Source organism: Myotis davidii, unplaced genomic scaffold (assembly GCF_000327345.1).
Source record: "Myotis davidii unplaced genomic scaffold, ASM32734v1 scaffold217, whole genome shotgun sequence".
NCBI classification, from domain to species: Eukaryota; Metazoa; Chordata; class Mammalia; order Chiroptera; family Vespertilionidae; genus Myotis; species Myotis davidii.
This window is the reverse complement of record NW_006290034.1, coordinates 1,895,688-1,923,169: the sequence shown is the minus strand read 5'-3', so window position 1 is coordinate 1,923,169 and position 27,482 is coordinate 1,895,688. Positions and strand designations below refer to the sequence as shown.

The 27,482-nt window shown below is 48.8% G+C and overlaps 3 protein-coding genes across 4 annotated transcripts in view; 2 read left to right on the top strand and 1 right to left on the bottom strand.

Moving 5' to 3' along the window:
* DBT (dihydrolipoamide branched chain transacylase E2) overlaps positions 1–2,701 on the top strand; it is a 16,390-nt gene extending 13,689 nt beyond the window's left edge. Inside the window, exons 10-12 of the mRNA XM_006763110.2 lie at positions 8–82; positions 196–267; positions 1,876–2,701. Of these exons, the coding sequence (XP_006763173.1) occupies positions 8–82; positions 196–267; positions 1,876–2,043 (315 nt within the window). The 3' untranslated portion in view covers positions 2,044–2,701. The remainder of the gene's footprint in view (positions 1–7; positions 83–195; positions 268–1,875) is intronic.
* Positions 2,702–6,765: 4,064 nt separating this feature from the next.
* LRRC39 (leucine rich repeat containing 39) lies at positions 6,766–20,173 on the top strand. The gene is made up of 10 exons (XM_006762928.2): positions 6,766–6,942; positions 8,005–8,195; positions 12,064–12,169; positions 12,752–12,908; positions 14,166–14,302; positions 15,158–15,303; positions 16,217–16,369; positions 17,877–18,016; positions 18,134–18,208; positions 20,088–20,173. Exons 2-10 carry the CDS (start codon positions 8,083–8,085, stop codon positions 20,141–20,143), a joined length of 1,083 nt encoding a protein of 360 aa, XP_006762991.1. The 5' UTR covers positions 6,766–6,942; positions 8,005–8,082; the 3' UTR covers positions 20,144–20,173.
* TRMT13 (tRNA methyltransferase 13 homolog (S. cerevisiae)) overlaps positions 18,840–27,482 on the bottom strand; it is a 9,095-nt gene continuing 452 nt past the window's right edge. Inside the window, exons 2-11 of one of the 2 annotated variants that reach the window (XM_006762929.2) lie at positions 25,297–25,343; positions 25,140–25,206; positions 23,864–23,926; positions 23,390–23,459; positions 23,127–23,233; positions 22,606–22,773; positions 22,349–22,421; positions 21,952–22,026; positions 20,818–21,247; positions 18,840–20,542 (exon numbers count right to left, since the gene is read on the bottom strand). In XM_006762929.2, coding sequence (XP_006762992.1) covers positions 20,347–20,542; positions 20,818–21,247; positions 21,952–22,026; positions 22,349–22,421; positions 22,606–22,773; positions 23,127–23,233; positions 23,390–23,459; positions 23,864–23,926; positions 25,140–25,206; positions 25,297–25,343 — 1,296 coding nt within the window. In that variant the 3' untranslated portion in view covers positions 18,840–20,346. The remainder of the gene's footprint in view (positions 20,543–20,817; positions 21,248–21,951; positions 22,027–22,348; positions 22,422–22,605; positions 22,774–23,126; positions 23,234–23,389; positions 23,460–23,863; positions 23,927–25,139; positions 25,207–25,296; positions 25,344–27,482) is intronic. The other variant, XM_015563393.1, reaches the window with a different exon arrangement.

The window sequence follows — 27,482 nt, the reverse complement described above, 5'->3', positions numbered from 1 at the left end:
CCTCCAGAAGCTGGGCTCCTCGGGGCAGCTCAGCACCGCCGACCTCACGGGGGGCACCTTCACCCTCTCCAACATCGGCTCCGTGAGTGCCCGCACACGCTCACCAGCCCGACTCAAAAAAAATTTTTTAAAATGTCACAGGCCGCTTGCTTCTCACAGGCCTAACGTTTCCACTCGTCTTTGCTTGTTTTTCAGATCGGCGGTACCTACGCCAAAGCAGTGATCCTGCCGCCCGAAGTCGCCATTGGGGCTCTTGGGTCAATTAAGGTGCGTTTGTGAAATAACCGAAACAGTTTAAGCAAGTCGGGAGAGTGAGCACAAACAAGAGTAATCTCTTTTATTATTATTATTATTATTATTATTATTATTATTGATTTCACAGAGGAAGGGAAAGGGAGAGAGAGAAGCATCAATGATGAGAATCACTGATCAGCTGCCTCCTGCACGCCCCCCACTGGGGATCGAGCCCACAATCCAGGCATGTGCCCTTGATGGGAATCGAACCTGGGACCCTTCAGTCCACAGGCTGATGCTCTATCCATTGAGCCACACCAGCCAGGACAAGAGTAACCATTTCTGAGGTTTCCCTCACTTTGCAGGGTTGAGTGCAGTGCTCGGTGGGGTGAGCAGTTGTTTCTTCCTGATGCCCCGGCCAGCGATCCCAGCAGCCTCTGTAGGGAGGGTGGTGACCTGACTGTGCCCCTGCGAGTCCTCCCCTATGGGTCCGCCCCTGTGGGTCCCCCGCTGCGGGTCCACCTGGGGTCCGCCCTGAGGGACCCACAAGTCCCACTGCGAGTCTATGGAGAATCACAGATAAGCCATCTGCTTCTCCCACAGTGCCTTGCTTCAGAATGCCAAGGAGTAAGGGTTGCAAGGGTTGTTAACCTGGCTACAAGTGAGTCACGGGGGTTTTTCCTTTTTTAAAAAAATGTCCAAGCTCACCCCATACCAACTGAATGAGAATTTGGGGGGGTGGGGCTGGGCATCCCTATTAACTCGGGGCCCAGAACCCCCAGAGGTAAAACTCTAAGGCCCTGGATGGCGTTTGTGTGCCACCATTATCGCCTGTCATTATCACTACATCAACCTCGATTTCGATCTTTAGGATTTCAAAGAACCTTTCTGCTTTTTTTATTTCATTTTTTAAGTCATTCGCTTTTAAATAGCCGTCAGTGGGCTAGAAATTTGGGGAAAATGTAGGTCCTTTACCAAAGACAGACGGAGTACGTGCCTCTGAACAGCATGCTCCATACGTGGCCTCTTCCACCTTCACATGCCCAGCCCCGCGGCTGCCCTGCCCCCTGCTGGCCTCCCCCCTCCTCCCGCAGTCCCTGTCTCAGCATCCACATGGCGGGGTCCCCACTGCTGGTGAGGAGGCCCGCGTGGTGAGGCACCCCCTGCCCACCCGTCCAAAAAGATGCCCCTCCCCTCTGCTCTCTGCACGCTGCCCCCTGCCAACTGCTCGCTTTTTCTTCTGCGCTTTTCAGAGTCGGACCGTCTGTATATTTCACTTGTTTTTCCTGCCTGTCTCTCCCCATTAAAATGCTTACTCCACGAGGGAAGGGTCACTTGTTCTGGTCACTGCTCCATCCCCAGAGTCTAGAAGGGGCCTGGTACGTAGCAGGTGCTCAGTAAACGCGGGTTCAGTAGCTGAAATCTGAGATGAAAGTCACTGTGGGTGTGGAAGTCCCGGGCCCAGCTGCCCTGGGGGAGCTGAGACTGGAGGCTCGTCCTCAGGGAGGCCGGCGGGATGGCGTTTCCAGAGCCCTGGGAGGCCGCCCTGCCCCGCGAGGAGGGGCGCGCAGTCTCTCCGGTCTCCTGCTCCGTCTCCTGCTCGGCGCGGCGAAGGCTGACGCCCTCTTTCTGCGTTTCCAGGCCCTTCCTCGGTTCAACCAGAAGGGAGACGTGTACAAGGCGCAGATCATGAACGTGAGCTGGTCGGCCGATCACAGAGTCATCGACGGGGCCACCATGTCGCGCTTCTCCAACCTGTGGAAGTCCTACTTGGAAAACCCAGCGTCCATGCTGCTGGACCTGAAGTGAAGACCGGACGTCCCCAGCTGTTGGAGCTTCCAAAGAGAATAGAGCCTCCCTGTGCCGCGCCCCGACAGCCCGTGTCGTGCCCGTTGTGTTGGATGATTAAATTCTGAGGCGCCACGCTTACCCCTGCTCTGATACCCTCTCCTGCAAGCGAGGAACAGTGGGCTGGTTCTTCCGCGGCTGTAGTCACATTGTATAGGTCATGGTGTTAGTTCTTAATGGTGCTGAGGCCGCTGTGTCAATGGATTGAAACTGCCAAGAACAACACAATTCGTGTCCCTGGAAGACAGGTAGCCATAGATAGTATCTGCCCTATTCCTTTCCTTCTCTTCTCTTAAACTGACTCAGAGAAACTTTTTGATTACACTAAGTAGGGAAAAGGACTGTGTACAAAAATACCTTCCATTCCCCACAGTAATGCAATTGCTGTATAAACTAAGTGCAATTATACTTTGGATCTAAGATACCCAGGGGTATGTTACTGTGCAAAGGTCATCGTCGTCAATGCCTTATTTATGTAAATTAGTATCTTTTAAAGGGGGAGATTGTAAGTGGATCAATGCCCAGTTACATTTTATAACCAGTGAAGAGAGAGAGCCATCCAGGCTCAGTGGTTGAGTGTCGACCTACGAGCCAGAAGGTCATGGTTCAACCCCAGTCAGGATACATGCCCAGGTTGCCGTCCCAGTGTAGGGCATACAGGAGGCAGCCGATTGATGATTCTCTCTCATCATTGATGTTTTTCTCTCTTTCTCTCCTTTCCTCTCTGAAATAAAAAGTATTTAAAAAAAGAAAAGGAGAGATTAAGAGAGAGAGAGGAGTCAAATGGGTAATTATGGACATTAAAATAAAATAACAAATTTCATATAGAAATGAAGATATCATTTGGTAGAGGCCTACTTTAATCAGAAATAGCATCATGATGAATACAATCCAACATTGTGATTTGATTCAGAAATTTAGTTGTTTCAAATGTCTAAAGAACTTCCAAGTGTTACATGTTAGAAAAAAGTTGTTTTAACATGTACTTGATTGTACATGTTAATAATGGAAGTAATGTTTAAATTAGAAAACAATAGCTTGGCCCTGGCCAGGGAGCTCGGTTGGTTGGAGCGTTGTCCCCATACACCAAGGTTGTGGGTTCAATCCCCGGTCAGGGTACGTGCAAGAGGCAACCAATGAATGCATAAGTCAGTGGAACAAATGGATGTTTCCCTCTCTTTCCCCCTTCCTCTCTCTAAAAATCAATAAATAATAAAGAAAAATAAATCAACTGAATGTTGTTATATTTTAAATTCAGATAATATGAAGAGTTGCAAAGAAAATAAAGCATCCATAATCCTACCACTATGAACATGTTGACAATGTATCTATATACATAGCAATTCTTTATAAAAATGGGGTCATACTATACTATTTCATAATTTTTTAAAATTTAACATATAGGTAACTTTAGATGTCAATAAACACTTCTACATTATCATACATTTAAATGGCTGCAAAGTGTTCTATTGTGTGTGTTTATTATACATTTCAGTATTACATGGCTACTGTATACCAGGCCAGGAGCAGCATCGGTGGGCGGTGGGCCCACAAGGCTTTGCGGTATTCCTAGAGGTTGATAAGGGGAGAAGCCAGAGTGGGCCTCTGTGCTGATGCCTGAGGACAAAGCGGGCAGCCAGCTCTGACTAATTGGTGCCGAACCTGACATGGCTCATGTTCTTCGCCATCGAAGTGACCAGAGGGCTTATTTACGTTACCGGACGCACCACCTTCTAAGGCAGTGGTTCTCAACCTCCCTAATGCCGCGACCCTTCAGTACAGTTCCTCATGTTGTGGTGACCCCCAACCATAAAATTATTTTCGTTGCTACTTCATAACTGTAATTTTGCTACTGTTATGAATCGCATGTAAATATCTGATTTGCAGGATGTATTTCATTGTTACAAATTGAACATAATGAAAGCATAGTGATTCATCACAAAAACAATATGTAATTATATATGTGTTTTCTGATGGTCTTAGGCGACCCCTGTGAAAGGGTCGTTCGACCCCTAAAGGGGTCACCACCCACAGGTTGGCGACCCACAGGTTGAGAACCGCCGATCTAAGGGAACACCGCCTGGAGGTCTGCCAGCTCAGAATGCAACGGAAATGGATCGATCCCGAGGCGAGGCAGCCCCAGGACCGAGCACGGCCCGGCCACACGCCAACGCACATGCTGGTGGCCCCGGGGCAGAAGGCAGGCCACTCGCCCTCGCTGAGCAGGGGACGCTGGAGACGGCCCAGACCAGAGCCACAGACACACCAGACGCGTGACGAGCACAGCTGCAGCTGTTCAAGAGGCCTCCCCCCGCCCTTCCTCCCTCCCTCTCTCCCTCGGCTGCTCCTCGGAGCCACGAGGCGAGTCGGCAGGCAGGGCGTGGGCGGCTGTGGGCGGCCTGACAGCCAGCAGAGCCATGCAAACGGGCAGGATTCAGTTAGATCTGGGGAGAGTTGGGACAGTCCACGAAGGGTCACCCTCGTCTCAGCCTGTGGAGGAGGCAGCACCCTTCGCCTCTGCTTCACACGGAGTTTCCTGCAAGAAGATCCTGAATATGCTCCACTTAGGAGACACGGTTCTAAAAACACCGAGAGGGAAGCCCTCAGCGGGATAGTAGTTCAGAAAATGTGATTTAAAAAGAACATTTAAAAAAAAAATCAAGGCTGTAAAGTCCGTACAGGAGTCACAAGAGTGCAACCAGCTGGAAAAACCTAGCGATTTAATTTCCTGGAAAAATGCAGCCAGAGTGCCAACCGCGGGAGCAGAGGCCAGTGACGCGCATGGCAGGTGCGACCCAGTGAAGTCCGCCTGCAGGGACGCATGTAAGTCAGGCGATTGGGGACATCAGCTGTTCCAGGGGGACCGGGAGCAGGCCCGGGCCGACACCACACTCCCAAGGCTGCGGACAGGGCCGTCCGATGGCACGTGGCCCGGCCGTGGCCCCTGTGTCCCTGGCGCAGGACTAGAAGGGCCGCTCGGCTCCAGTGCTGCTCGGACAGCGCAGGACAAACTGCCACAGAGGGGCCTGATCTTTTTCAAACCACCACTGTCACTTACGACACTAGTTCCCCGCATAAGCTGGTGAATATTAGAAACATGGATGTGTAAATGCAAGACATTCCCATTTCTTAAAAATATTATACTGAGTATAGATATAGATATAGACAATATATAAAATTGTTGTTATTGATTTCAGAGAGGAAGGGAGAGGGAGAGAGATAGAAACATCAATGATGAGAGAGAATCACTGATTGGCTGCCTCCTGCACGCCCCACACTGGGGATGGAGCCCACAACCCGGGCCTGTGCCCTTGACTGGAATCGATCTGTGACCTCCTGCTCCCTAGGTCAACGCTCAACCACGGAGCCACGCCGGCCGGTGGAAGAGAAGAAGAGCTGCTCGCCAAGGCCAGCCTGGGGCCGCCTGGGAGGTGAGCCAGGTGCCGCCCACCTTCCTGATGAGGGTCACCTCCGCCCCGGAAGTGGTTCTGCAGGGAGGCCCAGCCTGAGGGTCTGCGGGCAGCGCCAGGGCTGCAGGTCCACGGGGGCCTGGTCAGGCTCCTCTCCAAGGCCCCGTGGCTTCCAGGCGTCCTTCCAGCTCCCAGGTGTCACCCACTCACCTGGGGAGGCTGTGGCGCGTCCGGGAAGAGAAGCGGCCGCCACGCTGGTTTTGCATCTTTAAGGACGCTGGGCGCCCTGGGCCTCTCCTCGACTCTCGACTCTCTCAGAAGAAACAGCCCACGTCCCACAAAGCCATATCCTGGCGGTGGACACAGAAGCCCAGAGAGAGGTGGGTGTGGAGGCCGCAGAGGCGGGTGACAGGCAGCTGGCAGGGCCTCCACCTCGGGGAATAATTCTGACGAATTTGGGAGTTCACGGCTGCTGGGCAATAAGGAGTTAAGGTCAGAAAACGGGGTTGGGGGTCTCTGAGGCTGAGGATGGCTGAGGTGGGTCCAAAGGTGGTGACTAGATCAGAGTTTGGAGGGAGGTCAGAGGCAAAGGAAAATGAGGAAAGGTTTTGTAGAAGAGACTGCGCAGATAGATTCTGGAGAACAGCGTTATCACTCGGCCAGCGTGGCTCAGGGGTTGAGCGTCGACCTATGAACCAGGAGGTCACGGTTCCATTCCCAGTCGGGGCACATGCCCAGGTTGTGAACTCCAGCCCCGGTCAGGGGTGTGCTGGAGGCAGCTGGTCCATGATTCTCTCTCATCATTGATGTTTCTATCTCTCTCTCCTCTTCTCCCTTCCTCTCTGAAATCAATAAACATATATATATTAATTATATTAGCCCTAGCCGGTTTGGCTCAGTGGATAGAGCATCAGCTTGCAGACTGAAGGATCCTGGGTTTGACTCCAGTCAAGGGCACATGCCCGGGTTGCAGGCTCGATCCCCAGTGTGGGGCGTGCAGGAGGCAGCCGATTGATAATTCTCTCTCATCGCTGATGTTTCTCTCTCTCCCTCTCCCTTCCTCTCTGAAATCAATAAAAATATATATATTTAAAATTACATTAAATACTGACAATGTGGAAGTCACGGAAAGCGGAAGGACTCTCAGCAGGCACTCTTCTCGGAGCGCAGGAGGAGGCAGGCCTGCTGCTCTGAGATGCCCACGGCTCGGCGTCCTGCCGCGGTTGGAATGCACTCACATCTGATGCTTCAGAGCTCCACGTGGTCCCTGCTATTCTCAGCTTTGCCCGTGAACTAAATTTAGAACTAGGCTGACATTGCCTCTCACTCGGTGACAGTCTGACCCGGGGTTCACTCACTCAGAGCCACGCTCGACACGGGTCCCCTTGCCATACCCTCAGCTGATCACCGCCAGCGTGGGGCATGTCAGCTTCTGTCACCGCCGATGATGGTAAGTCTTTTTGAAAAAATGTTTTTTCTCCTCCTTCACATATAAATAGGTTGCTGCTGCTGATGGTGCCTTTACTGTGCCTGTGTTGGCCAGAATGTACACCTGAACTTGGAACTGGATCTAAACGACTCTGGGGGTTCCTGGTCGCTCCTGTGATTGTCCTTCTCTGGAGGGTTCAGGAGCGTTTGCTTTGAGGTTGTATTTCTCTCCTTTTGACTTTGGGAAGCTGAGGTTCCCGGTCTCGGCACTGCCGTCCTCGCCTCGGCCAGGCACCGCGCTGGCCTGTCAGGAGATAAGCAAGGAGGAGACCGCAGTCCTAGGGAACGTGGCCGCACTGTTACCGGACAACTGATGGTGCCCCACGTTGACGGCAGATGAGGAAATGAATGAGCCCATGCAAATCCAGTAAAACGCACATTTACATGTAGATACTTGGGATTTTAATAAATACTTTGTTGTCTGATAGGCAAATACTTCAGACTGGCTCACCTCTGAGACAAATTGCAGATTGATTGTGATAGAGCTGGGTGGTGGGATTCTAAGCATTTGTATCCCAAGGTTTCTACGTGGCACAAGATCCCGCAAGCTCCCCTGTGTGGGTTCTGCGGGCGTTGCTTAGAAACAGGGACCCTCCCCTTAGGGTTTTCTGCATATTGGCAATTAGTTATCAATTATTTGTCTGTCTTGGTCTCTCTTACCACACATACTGCATACTTCTCCTTTAAAGAAATCAATCATGTAGAGGCAATTAATAATGAAAAGCAGCCCTAGCTGGTTTGGCTCAGTGGATAGAGAGTCGGCCGGCAAAGTGAAGGGTCCTGGGTTCGATTCCAGTCAAGGGCACATGCCTGGGTTGTAGGCTCCATCCCTGGTAGGGGTCGTACAGGAGGCAGCCTATAAATGATTCTCTCTCATCATTGATGTTTCTCTCTCTCTCTCTCCCTCTCCCTTCCTCTCTGAGATCAATAAAAAATATATTTAACTATATATAGAAGCCATTTGATCATGATGTACTCAGTGAGCATTCTGAAATGCATTTCTTTCCTCCTCTGGTACCATCAGGTACTTTCTGAGACGCACCTGTGATCCCGCCATCTAAACCTAAGGAAGCTGGGGACTCTGTGACAATGTGGAGAAACCATGTCAGGGAACGGGGTTTGCGCCGGGGCTGTCAACGCCGTGAAGGAAGTGTGGGAGAAGAGGATACAGATACTCACGGAAGACCTGAAGCGAGAGAAGGAGTTTAAACAGAAGTAGGCTATCCTTCCTTTATTCTTTCGAATGAGCGGAAATTCATGGCGTCCTTATAGGAAAGAGCATTTGTTACAGGCCTTAGTATTGAATTTGATAGAGATGTTTATTTATTGAAACCTCAACACATACCCAAAGCAGACACCCGACTCAATCAAGAGTGGCCGTGTGACGGGGGCTCAGAAAACACAAGGTCTCTCTGTGAGAACCCTAGTTCTCCTGGGTCCCCAGAGGACTCTGCTCAACATTCACCAAAGTTTGATGAGTACCATTTAGTCTACTTGTCAGTGATTGTTTGCTCAACACCGTATCCCTTAAGGTCTAAAGCAACATCTGGCCTGGCCAGCGGGGCTCAGTGGTTGGGTGTTGATCTATGAAACAGGAGGTCACGGTTTGATTCCCGGTCAGGGCATATGCTTAGGTCAGTGATGGCGAACCTATGACATGCGTGTCAGAGGTGACACGCGAACTCACTTTTTTGGTTGATTTTTCTTTGTTAAATGGTATTTAAATATGTAAAATAAATATCAAAAATATAAATCTTTGTTTTACTGTGGTTGCAAATATCAAAAAATTTCTATATGTGACATGGCACCAGAGTTAAGTTAGGGCTTTTCAAAATGCTGACATGCCGAGCTCAAAAGGTTCGCCATCACTGGCTTAGGTTGAGGGCTGGATCCCCAGGGCGGGGCGTGCAGGAGGCAGCCAATCAATGACCCTCTCATCATGATGAGAGCTGTTCCTCTTTCTCTCCCTTCCTCTCTGAAATCAATGAAAATATATTTTAAGAAATAAAACAACATCTAGCAGAAGGCTCTGTAGACTCTCACCTATTTCAATAGCAGTGAGCTCCAGCCAGGGCCTCCAAGAATCCCCTGACTCCTAGATTTGGCTATATATTTTTTTAAATATATTTTTATTGATTTCAGAGGGGAAGGGAAGGGAGAGAGATAGAAACATCAATGATGAGAGAGAACCACCGATCAGCCGCCTCCTGCACACCCCACACCGGAGACCAAGCCCACAACCCGGGCATGTGCCCCTGACCGGAATCGAACCCGGGACCCCTCAGTTCACAGTCCGACGCTCTATCCACTGAGCCAAACCAGCCAGCCAGGGCTAGATTTGGCTATATTTAAGTCGTTTGGTTCTCCTCTGCCTTCTCGGTATCTGCCTGCTTTCCCCACTGAATGTCTCCCGTGCTCTGCTATTCTTGCAAGAAGAGCCCTTTTCCTCGCTGATTCCCCATAGCTCCACTCCTCAGCTCTCTTTCTAAGCATCACACGGTCTTGCGTTAGTTACCAAATAACCGAAAATGCAACCGAAAATGGCATGAGGGGGAAGGAAGTCCTGAGGCGAGGCACTTGCAAAACGCCAACAGCCTTGTAGAGTCGGCTTCTCTTGTCACCTTCCACTGCCCGTCTCCGCTGAGCTCCCCGAAATGTCACAGGATGACTACACTCCCAGGCCTCACGGCCGGGCGCCAGAGAAGAGAAGGGAAGAATGGAAACTATTTCTATTTCTTTATTGGCCAGGATTGGGTCATGTGTACACCTCTCATCCAGTTACCTTCTTGGGAATGAGATTGTATGATTGATTCAGACAAATTACGGCTTACTGGTATACCTGGGTTACTTGGGGGAAGTGTAGACGGTTGAAAATAACAGGTATTCTCCCAGCAAAGAAGAGGAGGAAAAGATTATTGATAAGCCACTACAGGTGTCTGATCACTGTCCCTAAAAGCATGGAAAGGGGCCATTCTCCCAACCCAACCCAAGCCAGGAGAGAGAATGATGCTGCTGACAGTGATGAGGGCGGCAGCCCTCGCTGTGCACCCACTGCTCCCGAGGCACGCTGTGAACTGTGTATTTGCACCCCCTCACGTGATCCTCTCACCATGCTGAACCACAGCCTCCCCTGAGGAGGAAAACCGGCATCCTAGTGCCTTACACCAGAATGTCCACTTTTCCGGGTGACGGGACCCAGGGCTGGAAGAGCAGCCACTGAGTCACATCTCCGGCGTCTACCTTGTTGCTCAACTGTGCGTGGCTTTCATTCCTGCAGTCACCCCAAGGCCCCAAATAGAAACACCAACTGCAGCCAGGGGATTGGACTCCGGCCAGCGGGCAAATGCACTCCCTGCTCCTGCCAGCACCCCATGGGCCAAGGCTTCCCATGACGCGTATCTGGCTGCAAGGGGGGATGGCCAATGACATCTGTGCCCACTTACATTTAGAGGATCTGTTCCTGAGGAAGAAGAGGGGTAAGGATACTGGGACGATAAGCAGTCACTGTCACCCATGGGTCCTATTATTTTCTCCATTTTCAAGGTGGGAAACCCGAGGGACAGGCCTCAGTCCCTTGTCAAAGATCACGTTGCTAACAAGTGTGGAAGCGGTATTCACACTCACGCAGTCCGACGCCCTGTGCATGACCTCGACCCAGGTCTCCCACTTCTCTAGGTTGGCTTTGTCTAGGGAGCTACTCTAGAAACCCCTTCTTTAGAGTACACACTTCTGATCAAGTTGACTTTACTGCACTCGTAATAAATCCTTCTCGTTTTTAAAACAATGGCCAGGCATCATGGTGTGGTTCTAAACTCTTGAATTTCACCTATGACCTGGGTCTTGTCAAGAATCATTTATTGCAGCAGCTCTGAGTTCTCTCTGTGCAAGAGTAAGGAGTGTGAATTACTAGTATTTTCCCCTACCCTGTCTTCTTTTTTGGCTTCATGACTAGATTGTGATGGGGAGGGAAGACTATGTTAGTCAAATGTAAATTCTAAAAGTTGTTACGCACCCCTCCTCCATCACTAAAGTTACATCTAGACTCCTCTCTGGCCTTACTTAGGTCAGTCCCTGGGGACATTCATTCATTCATGCACCAAACTGACCGTCACCTGGCCTGAGCACCAGGGGGCGCTAAGGATAAACCACCCCCAGATTCTGCCCTGGGGTTACAGACAACACTTATGCTAACAGCTATAATTACTATATGCCATATTAAAGGTTTCTGACCATCTTTAGGGGAAAAGAAAATCAGATTCCATTTGATAAATTTAGGGAAAATGCCTCTCTTTTTTTCACACCTAGACCAAAATTAGTTTTTAGTTCTAGCTAGAATCTTTACTTGGAATATTTGCAAAATGTAATCTTCTCTTAATTTTAATCTTAAAACAATTTCATTGTCAATCAGGAGCTCAGCTGTTCAGTCTAGAAGGCCACACACACCGACATTCCCTTGTTAGCTGATTAGTTAAATCTTAGGCAAGTCGCAGATGAAAATATACAGACTCTGCAGAAATATTTCAAACACAAAGAGCAAACATTACACTTTTAGAGATATTTGGGTTTCTGTGCATTAAAATAAAACCCTTGCTGAAGATCAGTTAATAGGCAAAACTGTTAAGAATATATCTTGCCTCCCAGATGTCAAGAGATTTTGGCCAAGAAATATTCAAATGTTTTAAACCTCCATTCTCTCATGACTGCTTCAGTGTTTTGGATTAGATGGTTGCACAGCTCTGTGCATATACCCAAACCGCCGAGTTGCACTGTAAAAGGGTTCGGTTTATGGCACTAAGCTATGTCTCCATAAAGCCGCTAGAACAAATTCATGGGGAGTTACGATACTTTTCAAAGACGTAAAAACAAAGCATTTGTGATACTGATCATATTTAACATCCTTACAAAATAAGTTCTTGTTTGCTCTCCAGACACAGCTGATCAGTTGTTTTTGAAGGGCCCTCCTTGATAGGAGAGTGAATGCTCTGGCTAACATCCAGTGTCGTGTCTGCTCTGACCGGTTGAATAGGAAGGTGAGTGTGGCCTCTGTCCTGGCCTGTGAGCTAAGGGACTCCCTGTCTCCCAGGCTCGTGCGGATCTGGGAGGAGCGGGTCACCTTGACGAGGCTGAAGGAAAAGGTCACCAGGGAAAACGGCCGAGTGATTTTGAAGATAGAGCAGGAGGAGTGGAAGGTAAGCAGGGCAGGAACACTCGGTGGTTGGTCCACATTCTGCTTTCCGCAGGAGGAGGATTCTGAGACTGGGTCATTCAGACTGGAATTAGTTAAGGAAATCTAATTTTAATAACATGCCCAAAGGAATGAACAGCTGAAAAGAAATATAATGTCACGGTTTGTGTGTGTGTGTGTCTGCAAAAACTCAATTTGCTTCTCCTCTGCGTCAACTTAAATCATTTGTAGTATTTCTTCTTCTAATCCTTTTCAGAAGTAATTTCTCATTTTTTAAAAATAAAGGATGACCATCTGCCTAATGAAAATCACATAGCGTTTCTAGAGCAAATAACTCAGTTAAAACTTCACAAAATGGAAATGGATATTGTTTTATCAGGTCCAGCGACTCTCATATACACACACAGGCACACACGTGCGTGCACACACACAGCCCCCCAAAAAGTGAGTAACATAAAGCACTGGAAAGATCACCCACTTCCCAAGGTTCGTTCACAGATGCAACAATTCCTCTACAACCCCACTTCCGTGCGGCAGGACAGGGAGTGATGGAGTAACACCCTGTCTTTCCTTTCTCTCGACTCAGACCCTTCCTTCTTCTCTCCTGAAACTGAATCAGCTACAGGAGTGGCAGCTGCACAGAACTGGTTTGTTGAAAATCCCTGAGTTCATCGGAAGATTCCAGAACCTCATTGTGTTAGATTTATCCCGAAACACGATTTCAGAGATACCCCAAGGGATAGGTAAGGAATGTGCTGTCTTACCCACCCGCAGGTATGCTTTCCATTAGATTTTTGTTTGAGGCCCCGGCCGGGTAGCTCAGTTGGTTAGAGCATCATCCCCATACGCCAAGGTTGAGGGTTTGATCCCTGAATGAATGCATAGATAAATGGGCCAACAAATCGACGTTTCTCTCCCTCTAAAATAAAAAATCGTACATTAAAAAACAAACAAACCTGGTTTTTGTTTAATACGTGAAATAAAGATCTCATCGTCCCATAGCCCTTGAGAAAATTTTAAACATTCTACGTTCTGAGGGGATCCATGCTCCTGGGTTTACTGAGGTGATTTAGGAGGAGAGATCCATGCAGAGAAGTCTCTTCAGAAATGTAATTGTATAGATTCTAAAACCAATATTCCTGGTTCAGTAATTCCTCCTTGAAGGAGACAGTGTGGAGGCAAGAAAGGAAATTAGAAAGATCACTTAGATCTGGCCGGTTTGGCTCAGTGGATAGAGTGTTGGCCTTCAGACTAAAGGGGCCGGGTATGATTCTGGTCAAGGGCACATGCCTGGGTCGCAGGCTTGATCCCCACTAGACTAGAGGGCATGCAGAAGGCAGCCTATCCATGATTCTCTCTTATCAATGATGTTTCTCTCTCTCTCTCTCTCTCTCTCTCTCTCTCTCTCTCTCTCTCTCTCTCTCTCTTCCTGCACGAGGCAGCCAGTCAATGATTCTCTCCCATCATTGATGTTTCTTTTCCCCCACTCCTCTCTGAAATCAATAAAAATACTTAAAAAAAAAAAAGGAAAGATCACTTAAAGGAGAAAGGAAATCCCCAAAGTGAAAATTGGTCAGGATATAGTATAGATAAAACGGGATGAAAAAAATATGTTTTTGCCTGAAGCACTGGTACACCAGCCCCTTATCTGGGAAGAGTTAACAACTTGTCAACTGTGAATATATCAACATAAAACTGGCAAGTTCTTTTTTTAAAAGTATATTTTTGTTGATTTCAGAGAGGAAGGAAGAGGGAGAGAGATAGAAACATTAATGATGAGAAAGAATCCTGGATCGGCTGCCTCCCACCCATCCCTCACTGGGGATCGAGCCTGCAACCTGGGCATGTGTCCTGACCGGGAATCGAACCGTGACCTCATGGTTCATAGGTCGAAGCTCAACACTGAGCCACACCGGCCGGGCCTGGCAAGTTCTTAATGTGTAATACTTCCCAACGAAACATTGTCCACCCCCCTGGTCTCACTGTGCACTTTTTCGTAGGGCTGCTTACTAGACTTCAGGAGCTGACTCTTAGTTACAACAAGATCAAGACGGTCCCCCCGGAGCTGAGTAACTGCGCCAGCTTGGAGAAACTGGAACTGGCTGTCAACAGAGACATCTGCGAGCTCCCTCCGGAGGTCAGGGGAGTGTGCCGGCGACGCCGGTTCCCATCTGCTAATGGGTTGCTTCTCTCAGGGGTGGGGTCATTCCAAGCAGCACCAGTAAAGAAATGGTACCCATTTTCTTCCAGGGAATGTGTAGTGAAAGCCGTTTCCTGTTATTGTAAGTAAGAGGCATTGTTTAAACAAGAGAAACCTCCGCTTAGCATAAGATACTTCTGTTACTGTCACAGTACTCACATCCTCCATTGACCAGGCTGTGATCCACCTGAAGGCCAGAGTGAGTCTTACTGATTCCTATTCCTGGAGGCGAAGGCACAGCCTAGGATGTAGTTAATAATAAATGCGTATCGAATGAATGAATCATCATCATGAAGCACAATGTGTTGACAGAAAAAACTCTTTGGTAACTAGTTGGTTGTAATAGAGTGCCCAGGTTGTTTTTAAAAATATATCTTTTTATTGATTTCAGAGAGGAAGGGAGAGGGAGAGAGAGAGATAAAGGAGAGGGTCCCATTAAAGATTATTTTGAATTTGAGCTTTCCCATGCCAATCTCCGCTCCTGGACGAAAGGAAAGCATGTTTGCTGTGAGAAGGAACAGCCGTCCCTCCCGGCAGGTCTGCGAGGCCTGGGACTGGGTCTCTTCGGGACAGACTTTCCTGGGAGTAGATGAGCTTCCGTGGGAGAGGGCCCCATGCTGGCGGTCACTTCGGTTTACTTAGATTTCCACGCTGAGGACATCGAGCCCACGCCTGCGGGGGCTCTCCTCGCTGTAGCGGAGCTCCCTCGCCAGGGGCGTGTCCAGTTATTGATTTCACTGCGGGACCCTCACTGCGGGACCCTCACTGCGGGGCCCTCGCTTGTCTCCCCAGCTCGGCCGCCTGACGAAGCTCACCCACCTGGACTTGAGCATGAACAGCTTCACCGCCATCCCCGCCGCCGTGCTGAGCATGCCCGCCCTCGAGTGGCTGGACCTGGGGAGCAACCAACTCGAGCAGCTCCCCGACGCCATAGAGAGGTAAGGCAAGCAGCTTCTATTCCACACTGAGTTCAGGGAGGAAGGAGGGAGAGAGAGAGAGAGACATCAGTGAGGAGAGAGAGTCACGGATCGGCTGCCTCCTGCACGCCCCCTACTGGGGATCGAGCCCGCAACCCGGGCATGTGCCCTGACCGGGCATTGATCAGTGACCTCCTGGTTCATCGGTCCATGCTCAACCACTGACCCACACCGACCAGGCAAGCAAACAACTTTTAATGCTACCAACGGGTGTGATGAAGTAACCTAGGATGAGAAATAACAAATAAAATGAAGGGGGCCCCAAGCATAAGCACAGTAGATACATCTAGTTCTAACTGTGCTACCATTTAATAGAAGAGTTTCATTTATTCCAAAAAAAAGAAAAGAAAGTAAAATAGCAAAACGTGGCTACCTGGCTTCCGCAATGTGACGAGAACATGCTGCAATGGTGACAACATTGCTTAGCGCATGCCGCACACTTCTGTGCACTTTAGGAGTGGACGAGGAAGCTGGGCTGCTCAAGGTCACAGTCAGTGTGCGATCCGGGACTTGAACCCAGGTTGCCTGCCCCAAGAGGCTATAGTGTTAACCACATACACACTTCCTTTGCCCGCTGATTCCGATTCGATCCCATTTACAGCAGGCCTTCTTTAAGAAAGTCTATGAGAGCAGTGAAGAAATCTAGAATACACTGATCTCATTTCCACTCCCGCACCATGACGCTGCCCTGTAGGGATGAACTCCCCAATGCCGTTCCCTTATAAGCAGGTGAGGTGAGGTGAGTTCACTCGATCAGTATGCTGGCTAGTGGAGATGCTACAGAAGGTGACATTTCTTTGTTGAGTTCCTAAGAACCAGGGTGTCCATATTGTGTGCGATCGACTCATCGCAGAAACCTCTTTTAATTCTTCAGGATGCAGAGTCTGCACACGTTGTGGCTGCAGCGGAATGAAATCGCCTGCTTGCCCGAGTCCATCAGCAGCTTGAAAAACCTGGGCACGCTCGTTCTCTGCAACAACAAACTGCAAGACATCCCGGCGTGCATGGGCGAGATGCCCAGCCTGAGGTAAAGATTCCCCACACCGGACTGGCACGCTCCTTTCTGGCTGCGGAACAAAGCCACACAGAGGAATCACTGCACATCGGAGTTCTCCTTCAGATGAATACACCCATTTCAAAGACGTGTCCAGCTTTGAAACTCTAGTTTACAAATCGGATGCATATAATACCGAGTCCATAAAACTAAAGCCGTGCTGGGATTTATCAGCCTCAAGGAATGCCCTATATTTTTTATATGTTTTTATTGACTTTTAAAGAGAGAGGAAGGAAGAGGGAGAGGGAGTAACATCGATGAGAAACATCATCAATCGGCTGCCTCCTGCACGCCCCATTCTGGGGATCAAGCCCACAACCCAGGCATGTGCCCTGATCCCGAGATCTCTTGGTTCCTGGGTCAATGCTCAAACACTGAGCACACGGCCAGGCAAGGAATGCCCTCTGTTGGTGACGTTTTCATGAAATCGCCTAAGTTCATTACTATTAAAACTCCTTTGGTATCTTCCTCCCAAAATTTAACTTCTTGGCAGTGAACATAAGACATGAGAATTCATGCCAAATCCCACGTCTGTAACAAAACCATTCATTCATTCATTCACATGTGCAGCGACTACCAAGGTCTGTACCAGATGGTGAAGTTACGATGATAAAGACACAAACAAGTCTATAAAATACGCATATTTTAAGTTCATTGCGTTCATTGTACAGATAAAGCAGGCTTTCTGTTAGATGGCCTGGCTCAAGTGCAGGCGAATTCCCATGTTCTGAGCATGTGTCAGGTCGGCCAGGTGAAGCTATCCTGTGCAGTAGCTTCGGGGAATTACATGCATTTTCGGCTGACTTTCAAGTTACAGTGGGTCTATCGGGACATAACCCCACTGTCAGGTGGAGGAGCCTCTGTGTGTTTGAGATGCATTAGGAATGCCCTGGGAAGTCCCACTGCTCCACATTAAATCCATGCTGCTAACAGTTGCTTGCTTTTATTTATTTTAAAATGTTTTTATTGATCTTAGAGAGGGAGAGGGAAAGAAGAGGGAAAGATTGATGAGAGAAACATCCATCAGCTGCCTTCTGCACGCCCTCTACTGGGAGGAGTCCTCACTCTGGGCATGAATCTGTATGCCAGTAGCTCACTGAACCCTGACCAGTCGAACCTGTGTTGAACCAGTGACCTTTCCTGCACTGAAGGATGCCCAACCGAGTCACACCCGCAGGACTAGCAGTTACTTTTCCGAGCTCTGGAAATAAGTTGTCTCCAGCTGGTATTTTTTTCTTCAAGAAAGAAACTTAAAGATTCTTGGGCTATGTCACATCTCACCAAGATGCCCAGTCATTGGGACCAGCTAGAAAGAGTTGTTTATAACAGCGGTCACCAACCAGTGGTCCGTGGGCCACTGGAGGTCCAGGAGGTCCGAAAGGCTGGCAACTGCTGGTTTATACGATCATCATTGCTCTGTCTCCAGGGAAGTGCACACTCCCACGGCACCTGTAAACCCTGGTTTCTGGCACTCTGCTAGGTTTGTCAACTTCAGAGACAACCCGCTGAGACTGGAAGTGACCCTTCCCGCCCCTGAGAGCACTGAGGAGGAGGAGGAGCAGGAATTATTCGGCCTCCAGTTCATGCACACCTACATCCAGGAGTCCCGGAGACAAGCAGGTATGCGACTGGTGCTTCCACAGGTTCCGTATTCCTTCTGGTGGAGGAGTGTTTACATTCATGAACTCTTTTGTGGATTTCTTCTATCTTTTTAAAACATGTTTTTATTGATTTTAGAGCGAGAGGAAGGCAGAGGGAGAGAAACATCGATGGGAGAGGAACATCCACCCGCTGAACCTGCAGGTTCCGCAGGTGAGGAGCAGCTAGGTGCACGTCACACGTCGGTCAGGATGCTAAGGGAAATGAACAGGGTGGGGGAAAGCTGCGATTGACCTACGGCTGGCATGCTGAAGGGCAATCGTTACTCCCCATAGAGAACTAGGTACCCGTGTCGGAAATGTAAATGGACCACAAGACTGTGTCAGTGATTCTCGTGTGTGTGTAAATGTTTTATGAAACTTAAGTGATTGTGCCTCCTATAGCATAATCACTTATTTCCGGGCATGAGGTGTTGAGTGGTACAAAACAGATGGTGTGACGTAAATGAGCATTGTCTGACCCAGTGTATCAGGTTAATTATTGAATGACTAGTAGCCCTGCGCATGAATCTGTACACCAATAGCTCACTGCCGCCCTCCTGTAGCTCCCCCCTCCCCCCTGCACCCCCCTCATGGCTTGCTGCCCTGCCCCCTCCTGTTACTCTCCGCACCCGGTTGTACCTTGCTGGCCCACCCTCCTGCTGATCCATGACCTGGTCGTGATGCGCTTGGTCGTTATGCCTCAGGGCATAATGGCTAATCAGCATATTCCTCTTATTATATAGGATGTATTATCTTGATTTATATTTCCTTGAATGGGGGGCACATGAGTAACTAACTTAAAATAGAATCAAACTACCTTACTTTAATAATATTTTGCATACAACTTATAACGAGAAAAAGGTTGTAACTTAAACAGTCAATTCAACCAAGTCTGTTTATTATTTATTGAAATGATGAGATTCATGAACTAGCACTATTTCTAACAGTTACTATTCATGGAGTACCTACTCTGTGCTCCGACCATTCTAAGCATTTTACATTCATAATCTCGTCTGATGCTCACAACAACCTTGCGAGGTGGGCTTTATTATTGCCATCACCCCCATTTTAAGAGGAAATGAGGCACAGAGATTAGGTGGCTTGCCCAAGGACACACAGCTGAGAGGAGGTAGGCTTGGGATTCGAACCCATGCAGAAACCCTTCAGTTTCACAAAACATGAGATTACACTAAAATAGAAAAGTCAGGAATTAAAAATAGGCTGTTTAATTTACAATTCATGTAACCACAGACCTATAAAAAAGTTTCCTAAGAATATCACTAATCCAAAACTAGTAATTCTGAATCTCTGTCTTGGCAAACGTACCAATGATTAACACATTTGTTTACAAATAAAGGCAGAATCACTCAAGGACGTGATGTGGAAAATACCAGTCGCGCCATGTGACTGGTTTAATATTGCTGTGCATAGAAACTCTTTACGAGGTAATGAGGCCTCAGCGTGAGGTGTTTGGTTTCACTACCTAATTTTCACTACACTCCAAATTCTTTTCCCAAACAAGAGAGAACACACTTATGTCTGTATTTATACATGTAAAAGTAGCCTGTTAAAGATGTGAGATAATTAACTTCAGAAGTTATTTGCAAATTTTGACTTAATTTGTGAAGTGGGCTTCTCAGTGTCTTTTTGGAAGTTCTAACTGTATAATACCCAATAGAACAAATATTTTTTTCTTCCCCTGGAAAACATCGCTTCGGTTTTGGAGTTTGCTTGGACAAATTCTGAGAATATATACACGCAGGTCTGACCCTGGAAATCTGAAGGTGAATTTATTGGTTGATTGTGAATAGCTCTGGGTCTGTTTGCAAAGGAAAAAAAGCAAACTGACTATTCTTTCCAGATCTGCTTGGAAAGAAAAACCCACACAGAAGCCAATGCGCAGGCTGCCCCTTTAGAAACTGACAGCTGATGATTATGCCTTGAACTTGAGAAATAAAAAGGACTAAATAAAACCAAGGGACAGTGAATTCCAAAATTCATGTACCTAGAAAGTGACTGTGCTAGTCCCATGGTGACCTGTTGTGTTTCAGATGCCGCAGCCGACCGTGCGACCACGCCCCCCGCCTCTACAGACCCCGACGGCTGACGGGACCCAGGCGCCTGCTGTAGTGACTTTGGTCTGGACTCTTCTCAAGTAAAAAACAAAGCTAGTACCAAAGTTCAACGAGGCACAATGTTTTTTTAAAGTTCGCATTACCTGCTATCAATGATATTTTTGTGAATATAAAAATACAATGTAGAAGGCCTTGTTTTTTGGTGGAAGACAGATGGTGTTCAGTTTCTTCTCCGTCAAGCAGTCGCATCTGCTGGTGGAGCCCGCGCGGGTAAGGCCGTGAGCAGCACGTTCTCCAGGGACACCCCCGGGTCGGCGTAGCGCTGCAGCGCGGCCCGGAAGCCCCGCCGCTGCAGGTACTCCAGGCGGCCCTGGTCAATCAGCAGCTTACACAGGCGCCCCAGCCTCTCCTTCTCCTCCGCGGGGAGAAACCTACAGCAAAGAACACACACAGCAACGCTCGCGTCTGTCAGTTTGCAACAAGCTCTTTCATGGCTCCTGTGTACAGAAGCCGCCGGTGAGCTGCCAGACCCTGGGCGCCGTGTCCCATGCTTCCCAGACACGCTCCACTTATGACCACAATGCAGACGTGAGCCTCTGAGCTGACGGCCACACACATGCTCATGAATGAACTTTGGCAGCATTCGTCTGAGAACAGAGATGATGAACAGTCCCGCCCCAGAGCTGTCCAGTTCCCCGTCACTTACCCGGGCAAAGTCCCGGCGCGGTCCTCTGGGCCTCTGTGTCCCCCGCCATCATGCTCCTCGCCGTCCTCGCTCTCGTCATCTCTTGTCCTGGGGACACCGGAGGCCTCCGGAGCAGCTGTCCGCCTCCCACACGTCGCCCAGCTACTCATGCGCTGGAAATAGTGGAACTCCAGGGCTCCCAGGCCCCGGGCCCTGAAATAGTCTTTGCCCACATAGTGTCTCCAATCGCACCTGTGGTGACAGCACAGCGCGACCACAATGCCAGCCACAGGGCTCCACTCCTCCGCCACGAGTCCTTCACCTCCGTCCTCGGCCGCAGCGTCCAGGTCTTTGTCTGCCTTACTGTTCTTTATGCGTTTGGCCGAAGGCTCTTCGTTCCCCTCCTCACGCCTGGCACCGTACGTTTCAACCAGACAGCGCAATGCCAGATCTGCAAACACAACCACGGCCCCACGGCAGCGTCTTCCCCACGAGTCCTTTCACTTTGAGGGAGCACTCTGGCTTCTAAAACCCCAAACCAAAAGCAGCCAACCTGCTTAGCTTCCCACCAGTGATCATTCTCTTCTGAATGGCCAGCTTTGTTCGTATTTGCTCTTTTCTCATTATCGTCTCACTTTCTTGAATGATTTAGTCTACTTCCCAGTAAAACTGTCCGAAGCTTAAGGTCTAGTTTGCAAAATCTTTCAGTCCAAATCCTGGGACTGGCTCCAGGTCTCCTGCCCTGGCGGAGGAACTGCCGCGCACCGAGCAAACTCATCTCCCTACACTTACAAGCCACGGAGGTTTCCACCTCACGAAAAGCCGAAGAAAGAAATGAAGAGGCCAGGCATCCGTGTGGGCTGGCGGAGGTGCCAGTCCTAAGAGGAGAGATGGAGGGAAGACGCAGAGGGAGAACCAGGAAGGAAGAGCCACCGAGAAGCACACCATTCAAGAAGGGGAGCAGGAGGCCCTGTGTCTGATCTCAGTCGGGGCCATGAGCAGCTGAGCGAGGCCCTGTCTGCTCTCCCACGGGCAGTGCTCCCGGGCAGACCACCACGCTGTGACCACGTGACGGGAACACAGAGACACCCCTGAAATGGCGGGGCCGTGCGCTAGGACCTCGAGAGCGTGGAGACGCGATGGGTGCGGGCTTACCTGTCGCCGCGCCACACAGGTGCTTTCCGATTCCTACCACAGGCAGCCTCTCCCTGCTCAGCACGGGAATCCTGTCTGAAATAAAAGGAGAACTAAGTCAGCCCCTCGTGGGCTAAGGCCTTACGGTGCCTCCCAAACAGAGAACTAAGTAGAGTCTTTGAATTTTAGGGCTGGGAGAGACTCAAACGAAACGTTTGGACTGGGTGGTATAGGAATGAGGCTCGAAGACGCAGCGGCTGGACGAGGGGCACCGGCGGCTGTGAGCGAGCAGCGTGGCGGCTGCCTGACCGGGCCTCGCCCTCGCACCTGACGCGTGTCATGCGTGGCTGGACTTCCAAGCAACCGAGTTGGAAACGCCTATGATTTATGGGAGACAACGGAACGTTACGCAACTCACTCAAACACAGGTGTTGAATGTCGATCTGAAGTCTTTGAAACACTGAATTTTTCTTTCTGTGTTTGCCATCTACCTGCACAAACACAACATTATTATAACCATGGCTTTTCTATGTTTAAGGAAAAGCTTTATTAAAATAAACAAGTTCCATTTGTTTTCAAAATTCAGAGCAAAATCCCCTTTCATTAAGAGACATGCCCCTGGCCTACGAGGAAGTGCCAGCCCTCCGGGCACCGTGTGCGGCCGTGGTCGCTCACCTTGAACCTCGTGGGCACCTTCTCTACGAGGATGAAGTGAACTTCTTCGGCATCTTTTAAGGCAATATCAACCCAGTGAGATAATTTCCCCTTTCCTGCTCCAAACTCAACAAAGCATCTTCTTGGACCAAGTAACTTTAATTTCTCAATGTTACCTAAAATAGAAGCCTGCAAACCTCACGAGATTATTTTATAAACGAGAGCAAACACATCTGGCTCAAGCGGGAAAAACAGCAGAAGGTAATGTCTACAGAAGGCGGCATGGTCACAGGGGAGATGTCTGTGTGGCTTTACATGTTTTTCTCTTGCTTTGTTTTTAAATATTTAACACGCGGTACTCAGACCCACAGTCAGGCCAAACATTTGAGTAGACGTTTACACATACTTATTAGAATGGAAGGGCTCTGTCCCTGAAAGGCACACTGAGGGAAAGCTCATTAGTAGCTATGTTTAGAAGGAACGGAATGTTAGCTTCTGACAGACCAGAGGCCATGTTCAAGATCAGCGTGGCCTACACATACCTGCTGCTTCAGGTGTTTGGTTGCAGAGTCCCCATTGTTAGGGTCATTAAGGGCATCATGCAATGCAGGATGGGACATAATTTGATCTTTAAGTGTAGAGTTCAAACCTGTGCCAAATGTAAGCACAAGAGCTTAAGCAACCAAACCTGAAGCCACAGGGCTCTGGACAGTGGTGGGAATGCCCTTACACCACGCTGGTGCCGGTTCACGTACCACCTAACTGTTCTTCAAAATCTTGAACTCGCAACTTTAGGCAGACTTACCCTCACTTGCTTTTTTCAACTTCTTAATTAAAATTTCCAACTGTTCTTCAGGAAGAGAAGAAATTGGAACCTACATACAAAAAAATGAGGGGTGAGCTGATCACTAAGAATATCAATTCTATAGAAAATGCATTCTAAATTTTAAAAAATTAACTTATTCCAAACAAAAATTGGAACGCAGCTTATTCAACGTGGAGACAGCTTATAAATACTGTTTAAAAGTAAAAAGTCCGCCCTAACCAGTTTGGCTCAGGATAGAGCGTTTGGCTCAGTGGATAGAGTGTCGGCCTGTGGACTTAAAGTTCCCAGGTTCGATTCCAGTCAAGGGCATGTACCTTGGTTGCGGGCACATTCCGGGGGGGGGGTGTGCAGAAGGCAGCTGATCGATGTTTCTAACCCTCTATCCCTCTCCCTTCCTCTCTGTAAAAAATCAATAAAATATATTTTAAAAAAAGTAAAAAGTCAAGTACTTACTAACTGTTCAGGTATTTCTGTTTCGTCTTTTAGGCCTGCATTAATATCTTGAATAAAGAAGTCCTTAACCAAAACAAAACCATAAAAATGCTGTTATTAATGTGAAGTGCTCACAGAAACTGAACTGAAAAACTGATCCTTCCCTTCTCCCCTTGTCTGAGCCTCCCTTCGACCCATTCATTCATTACACAGTTACTGAGCATCTACTATTGTCCTTCATTACACAGTTACAGAACACCTAGTGTGGTCATTCATTACAGTCACTGAGCACCTACTGTGGTCATTCATTACACAGTTACTGAGCACCTACTGTGGTCATTCATTACACAGCCACTGAGCACCTACTGTGGTCATTCATCACACAGACACTGGAAATTACTGCAGCCACTGAGCACCTACTGTGGTCATTCATTACACAGCCACTGAGCACCTACTGTGGTCATTCATTACAAAGTCACTGAGCACCTACTATGGTCCTTCATTACATAGTTACTGAGCACCTACTGTGGCCCTTCATTAGCTTTGGGTGCTGGGGATCCACCACAGGAGAGAACAGAACAAGGACCTCTGTGTTCACGGATCTTCTATCCTAGTGAGTGGTCCTGTGAACATCTGTTGTCTAGAGAAATTCATCAGTAATTTTCTATGAAGAGTTTTAACCTCACTACAGCACAGACTGAGGGCTGTGTCAGTTCTGTTCACGGCGTTAAAGCAAAAACAAAGCATCCACTATACCCATGGCTGCTGATCAGACAGGAAGCATGACCAACACCGAGGTAAGATACCGATGTCACAACAGTTTAGGTCTGATTCTTCCACCTAAAATACTAATGAAAATAGATCATCATTCTCTCTGGGCAGCCTGTCTTGGTCTCTTGGACTTAATTTTAATTTTTACGTTAAGTGTGTGTTCTTATCACATGTGCACTCCTTCCGTTGACCTTATTACAATACCCGTTCTTTACAGCTTACTTACCAGTTTCAAATAAGCCCCTTGGGGTCAACTTAATTGGAATAACCCTAGGAGGCACTAAGGAAATATTTCTGAATAAACACGTTGTGAAATCATTCTCTGAACTACACTCTGGTTGCATAAAATTCTATTATCTGAACGAGGACTCTGTCGGATACAGTGCTGGCCTTCACACATGCAAACCCAGTGACCACATTCAAGCCTCGGAGACGAGAGTTAAGTGCTCACATCTGTAATCTACTGAGTCTGTAAAACATTACACAGCACACGGTCACCATTCAGTTCTACCGATCAGCTACTTACAGGTTTGGGCTTCTCTCTTGAGTTACATTTTCTCAAATGCTTTGCTAATTGATCTTCGTAGACTGTGCTACATTTGAAGAGAAAATTATTTAAGGTAAGACTTGTGATAATTACTGTTTCCGGCACAGAAAAACCCCTTATCTGACCCGGTACTTACTGTTTCGGATCTAAAGGACACAGGATTCTTTTTCGAGCATTTTCTTCCTAGTAAAGAAAAAGGATATATTTATTTGAATAAAATATCAAATTCATTGCTTACAGGTACTAGCTTTGACTTCTAAGTTTATGCATTCCCGAAACAAGGCAGAGTCCTTAAGTGGCCATGAATGAAACACTGGCTCAAGTAGGTCACAGAGTTCAACAACTGCAGTGTCCAGTGCAGCTGGTGTGCGCACAGATGTGCAAATACTGCTTTGGACGAGGCTCCTACAGGTCATGAAGAAGACCTGCATGTGAACCCGCACCTATGACAGCACTGACGAAGACACCACTCTCAGTCCAGGCACCGATGAGCGAGAAAAATACTGTCAATTTAAGTTATGATGTCACTGATTTCGGGATACAGCCTGATTTCAGAGATGCTCAAAGAAAGGGTCTTGGACACGATGAACTATGGCATTTAACCATTTGCTCGGTGGCCAAATTCTACAGGCGAGCAGAGTCGCACCGTTTGTTTCTAAGTCACATGGATTGAACCATATGCGCTAGGAAAATTCAAGGGAAATTCATCGTGATGGCAACTCCACGCAACATCCACGCGATCTGCAGGGGACAGGCAGTACTTGGAGGTCTCGTCCTCAGCTCCAGCTCCTAACTCTGTGACCTTAGTAGACCTACTGCATCCACCCAAACATGACCATTAATTTTGCCTCCAAAGGGGGAGGAAGATGAAGTGAGCTAATCGTTTCTAAAAACCTTCGCAGCACGGGGCTGGCTCTCGGGGAATACCGACCGACCGACCGACCGATCGGCTGATAAGGACTGATTCTGAGTCTGCTGTCACCTTCCAGCCGTGTGGCTAAGCTCACGTCCGAGGTCTCAGAGTGAGAACAAAACCACGCATCTCCTTCAATCGAGGGACGTCTGCCGGTCCCCTCAAAGCCGGCCCACACACCTGTGGGTGTGCTCCCGAGTTCTCACCCTAAGTCCAGGCCGCCCCACCCCCAAACCAGGGTAAGCTGGTTCCCGTGTGCCGCCCTCCGGGCCAGGACCAGGGCATTCAGCGTCTGAAGCAGGGCATGGCCACCACGGACAGCGGCGGATGAAGGGGCCGAGCTGTGCTGCATGGAGCTTAGAAGGGTGAACCTGGGACTAACAAAAGCCACACACCCAGCACTGGGCGCCCCCAGGCCCGAAGCAGACACCTTCTCCTTAACCCAGAGCCTACCAGCAGGGCCTTTCCCCACCGGCACCCCCTCCTCTGTTCCCATTCCTATTCCTATCCTCTACACCCCAACTCACAGTCCAGTTAGGGGGGACTGTAGTAGTGAACACAATGGCTGCCTGTTTTCATTTTTATTTTTTTAAATATATTTTAATTGATTTCAGAGAGGAAGGGAGAGGGAGAGCCACCGATCAGCCCCCCCCCACTACTGGGGATCGAGCCTGCAACCCAGGCCTGTGCCCTTGATGGGAATCAAACCTGCCTCTTCAGTCTCCGCAGGCCGGGGCTCTATCCACTGAGCCAAACCTGCTGGTTTTAAATTTTTATTTTTACAGGATAACTTAAAAGTGATAGGCCTTAACATCTCACACACGTGGAATATCCTTGGCAGCGTTCTGATTGCTAAACATCTAATTTCCTTTATCAACTCGGAAGAATAAATGTTGGAGAGAGTGATTAACCACAGAACTTGTATGCATAAGGCATAGCCCATGGGTAAGGGGTCAATGGGGGGTGGTGGTATCTGTAACACTTTCAACAATAAAGATTTCAAAAAAGGCGAGCAGCCACAGCACAGGGGGGATGTAAAGCGCCCGCAGGGAATGCGGTCAGTCACGGGCGATAACCACGCGGGGCCAGCTGGGGGCTGGGGCGGGGGGCGGGCACCCTGTTACAGGACTGCCTATCGCTGTTGTGCACCGGAAACTGACGGGCTGTTCATTTCAGGACTGGACACGGGGCGGGGGGGTCCCTTCGTCCACACGGTGCTGCGCACCCCCAACCGACACAGGACGACACTGCGTGTCAACTGTCACCGAAAAGTACAGAAACACCTGCTTCCAAGTCACTCTCTAAGGAGCTTCTCTCCGCCGCACTGACGAGAACAAACGGAGTGCGGATCCCCGCGCGTCGTGGAGGGACTCCGGGGGCGGCGACGCGGCGGACGCGGGAGTCCCTCT

Coding starts and splice junctions, on each gene's coding strand:
- LRRC39 (XM_006762928.2), top strand. CDS start 8,083: ATGTCAGGGAACGGGGTTTGCGCCGGGGCTGTCAACGCCGTGAAGGAA. Junction 12,909..14,165: donor AGAGATACCCCAAGGGATAG/GTAAGGAATGTG, acceptor ACTTTTTCGTAG/GGCTGCTTACTAGACTTCAG. Junction 18,209..20,087: donor TGAACCTGCAGGTTCCGCAG/GTGAGGAGCAGC, acceptor GTTGTGTTTCAG/ATGCCGCAGCCGACCGTGCG.